At 40.8% G+C, this 10784-nt stretch overlaps 2 protein-coding genes across 8 annotated transcripts in view; both read right to left on the bottom strand.

Moving 5' to 3' along the window:
- Nucleotides 1-279: 279 nt before the first annotated feature.
- On the bottom strand, nt 280-8479 carry mfsd12b (major facilitator superfamily domain containing 12b). Its single transcript, XM_037114471.1, is given in 10 exon segments — nt 280-1388; nt 1708-1802; nt 2363-2466; nt 2469-2514; nt 2633-2725; nt 2856-2948; nt 3457-3642; nt 3741-3873; nt 4042-4252; nt 5189-8479. Coding segments are annotated over 10 exon segments (1371 nt in total). The 5' UTR covers nt 5463-8479; the 3' UTR covers nt 280-1252.
- A 153-nt stretch (nt 8480-8632) lies between these two features.
- The window catches only part of csnk1g2b (casein kinase 1, gamma 2b), a 34366-nt gene continuing 32214 nt past the window's right edge, over nt 8633-10784 (bottom strand). For all 7 annotated transcript variants that reach the window (XM_037114476.1, XM_037114472.1, XM_037114479.1 and 4 more), the window contains one exon: nt 8633-9790. In XM_037114476.1, coding sequence (XP_036970371.1) covers nt 9736-9790 — 55 coding nt within the window. In that variant the 3' untranslated portion in view covers nt 8633-9735. The remainder of the gene's footprint in view (nt 9791-10784) is intronic.

Below are 10784 nucleotides of genomic sequence, written 5' to 3'. Positions count from 1 at the left end.
ATACAAGCATGTCCCTTAGAGATAGAAATCATGGTTGAACCCACATGGAATTCATTTTTGAACACTGGTTTACACAACATTTTCAATTACAAGAGGAATTTAATTAAGTGTGGAGCTTTCTGATTTATGGTTTTTGAAGTCCATTAGTTTTATTCTTATTTCCCCTTGAGGGTCAGCGCTGATCTTTTTTTTTTTTTTTTTTTGGCTGTCATAAGATAGAAAGAGACTACAAACATGCCACAGAAAATGGACAAAATAGGGAACAAAATGAAACATGCACATTGTGTTATCATTTATTAATGATGCTTTTCAAGGGAATGCAACATTATAGAACAATGTATACAATAACCAAAGAAAATCCAGTTTTGTTCTGGTTCTGATCTGTCAGTCAGATTCAGTATGTTTAAGTTTCCTTTCCAACAAACCAGTGTTGGGTTATTATTCTTTCAGAGTACAGATTATGATCAAAGTGAGTGATACAAATAGCCTAATAATGATCGGGCAACTATTAGCCTTTGTTCCCACTCTCTCTCTCTCTCTCTCTCTCTCTCTCTCTCTCTCTCTCTCTCTCTCTCTCTCTCTCTCTCTCTCTCTCACACACACACACACACACACACACACACACACACACACACACACACACACACACACACACACACAGAAAGAGAGAGAGAGAGTGTGTAAGTCTCACAAGAGGAGTCAAGTTCACCCAGTTCACTTCCTTGGACTGGCGCCACAATTGCTGCCAGGTGAACCAAAACATTTGGCATTATTCACAGCAGAGGGTCATGTCATATCACAGTCATGCATCTCATGTATATCTATACATGAATATATCCCAATTTAAAAACTGATCATTTTTCTTTTAAACTGAGCAATGATGAGTGAGAATCAGAGTGCAGAAACATCTGGTAAGCATGAAAGAATCTGCTTCAGGACAGCAGTGTAGTAACAAATTCATACACTAGGTGGTAGCATGGCTTCATCCTCTGCACCAATTCCCTTGTCCAACGGGAAAGGCAAAATATTTAGCAAATTTTGTCCATGTATTTTGAAAGATTTACTGAGTAAGGCATGATCATTGAGTAGCTTTAATAAAAGTGTGGTCTGTGTCCAGATACACAAACAGTGGATGTAAACAGAAAAAAAGCTACATTCAGACAGAAATCCAAAACACACCTGTCTCTAACAGTCCTGTGGTTGTTTTCGGTGCACGTGCAGACACTATGAGTACTGACAGGTATGAATACCCTTAAATTTTCCGTATCCTGATGGGCCTGATTAGAATGGTGAACAAGCAAAGTGCAGCAGCCACGGCGACGCCACCAGTTACTGTGACCATGACGTCACGATAGAACCACACACAGGCTGGGCAGCAGGCCTCTGTGCTGTTGAAGGAAAGGGGAACAGACTTTGTTAGACAAAAACAAAAAAGAGGCAGTAACTCTGTGGTCTTTGATTACACATTCCTCTATTCACATCTTCCATGAAAAATTGCTACTCAGTCATAATTAAGGGGTTACAAGCAGAGGACGCTGGGAACCAGGACCTACGCATGTTCAAAAATTGCAGATACTATTTATAGCGTTGAGGAAACACTGTCCGATTTCACTTCTCTGTCTGTGGGACATTTGTCTTTTTTAAGCGCTTCTTCTACACCTTCCTTTAAATGCTTCAGTGTAAAGCTTCAGTCACTTTGAGACTCACCTGCAGGGCTGGGTGCTCTGGATGAGGATGACTCCCACCCCGTTGGCCACTTTGTCTGTGAAGCTCATCGACCCATATACAAAGGCTCCACACTGCTGCAAAACGAGACAGATGTCGCACATTATTTCAGTCAGTGGAGCAAAAAGGACTTTTCGCTCTCTGTCAGGATTTTCATTCATATCTTTTCGGACAGGGTGGGAAAAGAAAGACAGACATGAGAAGAGATGTGACAGCAGTAAAATGCTGTGATAGAAGGTACATTGCTGCAACACCTCCGCATTGATTTCACAGCCGAGAGCATCCCAAATCATAGTCTACTACAAGAACAAAAACAGCATCCCTGTATTAAAACCCACATTAAACTATTCATCACACTGTAGATCTTCAGTCAACTCTCCTTTGTGACATTTAAAACAAAAAGTGTGCTGCATTGACCGAATTTTATCCAAAAAAACGAGCAAAATGACCTTAATAGGACAACAACATTTCATACTCTTTCACTTTGTTTATATGTGGTGGACCCTGCCACCTTTCTAGCTTCAAACAGTGATATCAAGAAAAATGCAGAATATGACCAGCTTCCTTCTTTTAACTCTTAAGTGCAACAACTCTCCTACAAAGCTGTAAACAGTTGTAGGTTTCTTCCTCCACCTACCGTCTGCTCCCCAATGAGTGTTGCTGTCATGGACAGAGACATGACCAGGATTATAGCTGATCCGGCTCCCAGCAGCACCGCTGCTCCATAGATGCTCTCAGCTCCCATGTTGCAAAACCAAGCACCAGCAGCAGGCCGATCAAATAGGTAATCTGACAACAGACAAACAGATCTCATCACCATGGACCTTTTCTTATTAATCACACAAAAGAGATGAATTCATAATACAAGGGGCTGTTGCTGCCAGTGTCTGATGAGGTAGAGACTCACGCTGATTCCTATGAGCTTGCTGACTGGTTTCATGGCCATGGAGCAAACAAAGCCGCTGACATACATCACCAGAGGAATGATGGCAATGAAGTTCTGAGGTGAGAGGCGAGAGGAGGGAAATTAGGATGTAAATAGCAAGATAAGACATTTCACCAACAGAGGCAACATCATGAGTTTTACCAGTCAGTGTTTACCAGTCAATGAGTTCACAGTGGGGGCTTACCTTTGGTAGCATCAGTGAGTTGGTGAGGTAAACTGAGATGTAGGTCTGAGATAAGTTGACTATCAGTCTGGTGCACATGTAGAGGAAAGCCATCTGACACAAAAACAAAGACAATAAGATGTAAAGGGACAATTCAGTGTTTTTGACAGTTCATAGTACCAATCTACTGAAACAGTGTACACATGATGTTTTCATTGACCATTTGATATTTGTTTTCCTAGTGCTCCAGGCAGCCATTTACATCCACTTATTTTGAGTTTAAGACATTAAACTTAGGGCTGGGTATTGATGGACAGTTAATTTTGCTGATGTCACATTATCATAATTGTTGGTAACACCTCATAATGCTTATGTCATTTTGACGACTTTGACTTTATATCAGAAAATTATTATATCATAATTTGAATGACTTATTTCATCAAACATACAGTCCAAAACAAATTACATAGAGAAGCAGCAACACCTGAAATCTAAGGAGCTGGAACCAGGAAGCGGCTGACACCTTTGCTTTAAAAATGATTAATAGAAAAAGAGAATGAGAAAAAGGAGGAGAAACCTTCTGACTCAGCAGAGAGTTACCCAGCACAGATTCAGGACTCACCTGGTAGAAGGAGGGCTCCTTCAGCCAGTGTTTCCACTGAAACACAGGACGAGACAAAGCCTCCTGTGAGGAGGACGGTCTGATCCGTTCATTGTCACTCTCTGAGGCTGACGTATCCTCTTTTGTGCCCACATGGAATATGAAGGACAATAAAGCTCCAGTTCCCAGCATGATGAGAGCCAGTGTCTACAGACAGAGAGAGAGAGAGAGAGAGAGAGAGATCGGGTAAAGAATTGAGTGATTTTACAGGAGTGTGTAAACCTGTCTGGCACCTCTCCTCTTACCCTGAACAGAGGGATGTCCACCTGGCCCAGGTTGTCTGTGATGGAGGGGTCCACAGAGTGCTGAGCCTGGAAGTGAAAGAGCAGCCAGGCCACAGTGTACACTGTGATATTGGCCACCACAGTGAAGGCATACCTGCAGAGGGAGGAATGTCATGAACACCATCAAACAGTTGGAAGACACGGAGGCATGTTGTTCTTGCTTGAGTATTCACAAATGTGCCTCTCGAGCCTCTCTGGATAACACGGTGAAGCGACAGAGAGTTACTGCTCTTTCCTCATCACTGGGAATCTGTCACCTCACCTGTACGCCGTGAGCTCCACCCTGTCGCTGTCCTCGGACACCAGCTCCGGGATGAGGGACAGGTGCGAGATCTGAGTGGCCGCCCAGCCGAACTGGAAGATGATGACGAAGGGTGAAAAGTAAACAAGCTGGGCCCACTGAGGAGTGTCGTCGCTGCAGGCCAGGCAGGGGTTGAAGATGAAGGGGAAAGACACAAGAACACAAACAGTTCCTGGAAAGCAGAGAAACAAACAACTCAGTCATTGTAGCTGGTTTTATAACCTGCAGAAGTGGCCAAAGCTGTCTGAGTATCTATACATGTGCCCTGGTTTGTCTGCATTGCTGGGGGGGTTGAGCGGTCTGACAAAAACCCCAGGATGGACATTTGGCTGCACAACTAACTGAGCTAACCATCTAACTGCACCTACAGCTGCCAGCTGTTAGCAGTCATTCTGTTGACATGCTACCTTCTGTCGGTTTGTGGGATGAATTCAACATGTGGCAAGTTAATGTGTTGGTAACAATCCAATCTAATGCTTTGAAAGGAGATATAGAATAAAAACAATTATGACCCATTATATGTTCATAACATTCATTTTGTCTATTAATAGCACACACACATACGTGCACATAGATGCACTAAGGTGAATTTTCTGCCAGTTAAAGATTAGATGACTCTAAGCTTAATGGAAACATATTCTGATGGTAAGTCATAGGCTAGTTACGGGATAAAAAGTAAAAATGATGATTCAAATGTTATACTAATGAGATAAAAAGTCAACATTTATCTCACAATTGTTTCTCTCTGTCATTATTTTAACTTTTTATCTTTTTGCAACTTCTTATCTCAAAAGTTTGACCTTTTGTCATAATTTCACATTTTTAGCAAATTGTGCTCCTTATCTAAAAAATGACTTTTTAATTACACAATTTAGACTTTTTGTCTCATAATTCTGACTTTCTACATCACAATTTCAACTTTTTGACTAATTGTGACTTTTTTAATCATTTTTTTTAACTGACATCAGTTAATATTGTCTCATGCTTTCGCCTCTTTATCTTGTAGATTTGATTTTTTTTTCTCATAATGTATGTACCATGGGAATATATAATCATTATTTATTTTTTTTCTATAAATGGCAGAAATGGGCTTCCTCACTGTACTTACCCAGTAGATGCCAGGTTTTTCTCTTGCCACAGGAGATGCCCGGTGTTTTATCGGATTCATATCCAACCAGCGGCGTACACACCCCGTCCGCTATTTGACCAATGAGCAGCAGCACGCCTGCATAGGTGCTCTGGAAGCCGAGCACGGAGTGCAGGTAGACCAGCAGGTAAGTGAACCACATAGAGGCGCACAGGTCGTTGAGAAAATGTCCCGCTGCGTAACAAAGCCGCCTGCAGACTGAGAGAGACCGACCAGCAGGCACAAACGGCTCCATGACTGATTGACTCCTGTGATAAAACTGTTTTTATTCACAATTAGAGATCTGTCGTTGTCATATTTACAAATACATTATGCAAATAGTTACACTAACAGACGTTGAGCAAAGACACAGTTCAACCTTGGTCTGGACATCTCCAAAAAAAAAAAGAAAGAAAGAAAGAAAGAAAAAAGAAAGGAAAGAAAAGAAAAGAAAAGAAAATTCCTCCTTCAATAATAAATCATATAATAAACGCAATGTGGTGGATTATGCCAAGCCGGGCCCCCACGCTGGTCAGCTGAACCGGTTTAGCTTTCAGCGGAATAATCAAATGCCCCAACAAAAGACTTTCTGCTCAATGCGGCACTTTGGACACACCGACGACTTCACGCGCAAGGGCGCGCTGGTGCACCCCGTGACACCCAGGGAGCATCTGCAGGTCTCTTTAAATACCTCCGCGATGTAAATGTTGTCTAAAAACCAAGACGAAGAGAACTCGTGGGTCACAAACACTTCCTCTTTCAGTTATTCACATGGCCCGTGATTCAAGCACAGAGCCCACGTTCGTCCTCTCAGTCGTGCTCGTCAACACAAACAATCTCCTCATCATCACTTAAATTCAATCACACTGTGGGGACACATGACAATCTGAAATGAACAGTTTTGTTAAAAAAAAAAAAAAAAAAAAAAGTTCAATAAAAAGAATAACCAGGTTATATGCAAACTTAATGTCTCGACTTCATGTCGGTGCGGTTTTGTCAGATTACTTCAGAAGTCTCTGATGTTGTTGAGCATTGGTTTCTCAATCGATGAGTGCGGATTTACACATCTGTAATATTTCCTTTAACAAACTTCATGTGGAAAACAACCTGAACTTCCCTTTACTGTGGCATGACACATACATGTACGCCGTGGTGGTCATGGTCATCACTCGCATCACACATGACATACTGGTCAGTCAGTCTTGTGCAAGCGCAAATCTAAAGTTAAACTGAAATGAATCATGACGATGAGTGAGTTAAAGGGACAATGCACCGAGTTTCACATAAATATAAAATAACATAGCCCTCATGATGTCATAGTGATGTCATCAAGGTCACCTCACCTTGGGCCAGAGATGTTTGACGACACTTTTAACCAAAGGCCTGTGTTACAAATTGGGCATTTGGAAGGCAAGAGACAATATCGTGCTGCATTATGGGTAATGTGGTATCTGGTATATGTGGAATCTGTCCCATCAGGATATCTTGGCTCGGGCTGCTTCGATTTGGACTATTCTTCTTTAAATCTTTCTCTGGAGAAGCCTGCAACTCCTTTAAATAACTCAAAGCCATAAAACGTCAGAAATGTTGGGGGAGACTCGAACAATCCTGAGTGCCAAGCAAGACGCATGCATCTTATTTTGGCCTGGCGACAAAAAGTGAACACACAAAAACAAATGTACCCAGAGGTACATGAGGCTAGAGCTGCGCTGATTAGCTGAGTAATCAATCAACTCGGTAAAAACAAAATATTCTGATCATTGATTAATAGCGGGAGCTAGTCTTTAGGCACCGAACGTTTGATGGTACCAGGTTTTTTCCAAAGGTGAGTATTCACAGCGTTTCTTGGTGTTGCATGATAACACATTTAATATTCAAAATCTGGGACAGTAAGTCAGACAAAACGAGACATTCAGTAACATATCACTGCATGGCTAGGACAATACAGGGCTGGGCAATATATCAATATCATAACATAATCATGATTATTGACTGTATATTGTCCTACATTTTGAATATCTTTGTATCTTGATTTGGAAAGCAATATCAATAATGTCTTTGCCTGGTTTAAAGGCTGAATTACAGTAAAATTATGTAATTTCCAGACCGTTCTACTTTATATCCTCATTACTGATGATCATCAAAAATGTCTGTGTTAAAGGAGACATATTGTGCAAATATTCAGGTCCATAATTTATTTTCTCTTACTAGTTTATATGTTTTAACGCTCTGAAGAGTTTCCTCATACTGTCCAGTACTGCAGCACTGTATTCCCCCTTCAAATGAAAAGCTGTTTTAAGTCCCATCTCTCTAAGGCCCCTCCTCCTGAAGCAATTGTCCTGAAGCAATTCTTACATTGCAAACTAGCTGCTGGGAATAATTGACATGAACGTGTGACATGGTGACATAGCGTGATGTCAAGAAGTCACAGAGTTAAAGGCGGGACTACCGATGAGGCGTGTCAGGAGCAGTGTTTCCTGCAGGAGAGAGGAGCTTCTGTTGCTGTGGACTGACGTTTATCATGCACAAGAACCCATATCATACACCAAAAAGGGGTGAAAAAAGCATAATATGTCTCATTTTGTCACCCACTCCTAGCAGTTAGGAAGTGCTTTTGAGGAGATTTGAAAATATCAAGATTCATCATGTGGGAAAATATACTGATAAGGTCATATCGCCCAGCCCTCAGACATTATATTGGCCATTAATCAGTTTTCTGATTATTTATAGCCCAAATGATTAATCAATTAGTGGAGAAAATGTTAAGCATTTTAATCAACAATGAAAATAATCATGGGTTGCATTCTGACATGAAACTAAAGATGTTAGCAGCAGCAGCAAGGTTCTCAAAGAAAGGGCTAATGCTTGTTTTTTTTTTTTTGTTTTTTTTTCCAATCCAGTGAGCTTTGGCTTTGTGACGGTTCCTTTTGTTTGCAGCAGCCCATTACTGTCAGAGACATGATGTACCTTAGAAACAAGTAAACCTCAGTGAGCTGCATGTCTGTCTGTCTGTCTGTGACCTCTTGACAAAATGAAACAGTGGTTCAAGCAGATTTGGACTGCCGTCTGTTAGATCACTCTGAGCTGGCATCATGCACACGTACATTGACACACACACATGCACGCTTGTACGCACACACACAAACACACACACACACACACACACACACACACACCTAGTCCTGATCTCTTTCCAAACACTGAACAGATGTGTTGATTGTCACAGCAGAGGATGAAGGGATGTATACTGCTTGTAAGTGGAAGAATGTGCACACAGTCAAAAACACATTCACTTAGAAAAACCTCCAGATTTGTAAGCATACATGCACACGCACGCACACACACGCACGCACACACACACACACACACAGTAATCCAGTAAGCATTTGGGACAGATTGGATAAAATGTCATTGCGGGACACTCACTTGAGCTTTAAACATTTTACTTAGAAAGGCACAAACTATGATTTCCTGGTAAATTATTTTTGATGTAAGAAATAAAAATCGAAAGACATATTTTTTTTTCATGTAAATCGACAACATTTTTCGGCCATAACTCAGATATAAGCATAGTGAAGGACTCTTCCTAGATCAGTCTTTATTAAGATGTTTTCTTAATTGTTAATTTCAAACCTAAAGTTTTCCACTGTAATTGTTGTTTTTTTTTTTCCAAAAGTGCAATAATAATAGAGCTTAATATCTGCTTCTCTCAATCTTCCACAGTACCTGAGGCCAGTGACTGTGCTACAAAGTCCATGTTGACAGACGAAAAAGAAAGCCAGAGTGAGGAAAATAATTGAACTCCAGAACACTACAACATAAAAATAAGTTTTCAATGCAGGGATTTGACTTCAAAAACTGAGGATTCAATTACAAAAAAAGAAGAAAAAAAAACATAAAAATCCTCCAGATTTCTGTTTTACAGATGAAATGCTTCCTGTGTCTCTCAGATTCAACATCAGCATAGTTCACCTTTTCCTCTTTACCTTGATCCCAAAACACACACCAAAGGAAGAAAGAAAAAAAAAAAAGAAAGAAAAAAACAATTTCCTAAATGAGCAGATATCTTTCACTCGAATGGATCCCCCTCATCAACAGAACTGTTGAAACAATAAGCGTTCTGTATGGATGCTAAATACATCAACTGTTTCAAACAGTATTTTTTCATATTCACGCCACGGTATTCGAGTTTCATTGTTACAGCTTTTTTACTTTTTCTCAAGCCCCCCGTTGTAATGCAGGTACGTTTATTTTTCGTCGATAAAGGAATCAAGAGTCTGTTGTGGAGTCAGTAGGACTGCAACATTCCTTTAGCTCGCCAGTAGCCGGGGAGCACTGAGAACGAGAAAGAGAGAGCGCGAGGGGGGAGGTACAGAGTGACAGGGGAAATGAAGTGAGGGGGATAAAGAGGTGATGGGGAAGCTGGAGGGGGGGGGGGGGGGGGGGACAGGGGTGGGGGTCTGTGTAGTTGCTTCCATTTAAAACTTGACAGTGACCACAATGTTTCAAGTTCTCTCCGTTCTCTTCGTTCACTTGTGCCTCTGGAGGGCTTTCCTCTTTCTCCTTTTGAAGAAACAACAGCACCTGCAGGAAAACAAAGAGCGCTCACATTTAGGAAAAAGCACAATCAAGACACAGATACTGGTACATCAATACAGAGCCTAACATGCTGCTTCATCACGGTTGGCTATCAATCGTTTGGTGCGTTTTGAATCTGGTCTCCTTTTGACTCCAATTAAACTTTGCTTCTTTATCAATCGTTACTCATCAGCTTTCTCCTGTAAGCTGATTCTTAATGTTGTGAAGTAGCATTGGATCATGGGAGTTGTTGTCTTTATCGTTTACTGCTGATGAAAATCTTGAGTCAGACAGAAATGTTCACAGAAGGGTTTAAAAAAAAAAAAAGTGTTAAAAGCTTTACACATATTACATTTAGTCACGTTTTCTGGCTACCTGTCTTAAACTCTGACCAATCATATGATGTTTCACCTCACACGATAAAACGCAGTTACCTTAAACAAAATAACGTATTTCTCTGGGAACATTCTTAGAAATATTTATGATAGTGTGAGTACAAAACTCAACAACATCTGACATTTCAATGCAAAAATGTGACATGTTATATCTTTAAAGTGGCTCTGTGGAACTTCTGTGTTGTCCTGGAAACTGCTTATGCAATTATGTTAGCGGACTCCATTTCTAAGCTAACATCAGCTACTGTTGCTCTTTGGTAGCATAGCGATGAGACGCACTGAGACCAGGAACTTGAGAACGTGCCTAAGGTCACATTCTCTGGACTGTCACGGCAAATCCAAATTTTACCAAAGAAATCCACAGTCCAGCAGCATTAAACAACTAAAACAATTTGTCCACAGGCTGGCATAGGCAACGGAGAGAGACAGAGAAGGTCTCATTTTTCATGTCACGTTACAATCTGCTCACATGTGTCCAATAAAAAAGTGATTACTACATGTATATTGATATGAATTGTTTCAAAGAGCCACCTCTAATGTCATGTAAAGAAGAAAATTGGTTTCCATGATATTGGCCCAATCCAAGCGTATATGGATTTTCTTAA

The sequence above is a fragment of the Acanthopagrus latus genome, chromosome 11, assembly GCF_904848185.1.
Source record: "Acanthopagrus latus isolate v.2019 chromosome 11, fAcaLat1.1, whole genome shotgun sequence".
NCBI classification, from domain to species: Eukaryota; Metazoa; Chordata; class Actinopteri; order Spariformes; family Sparidae; genus Acanthopagrus; species Acanthopagrus latus.
This window is presented reverse-complemented; position numbering and strand designations above follow the sequence as displayed.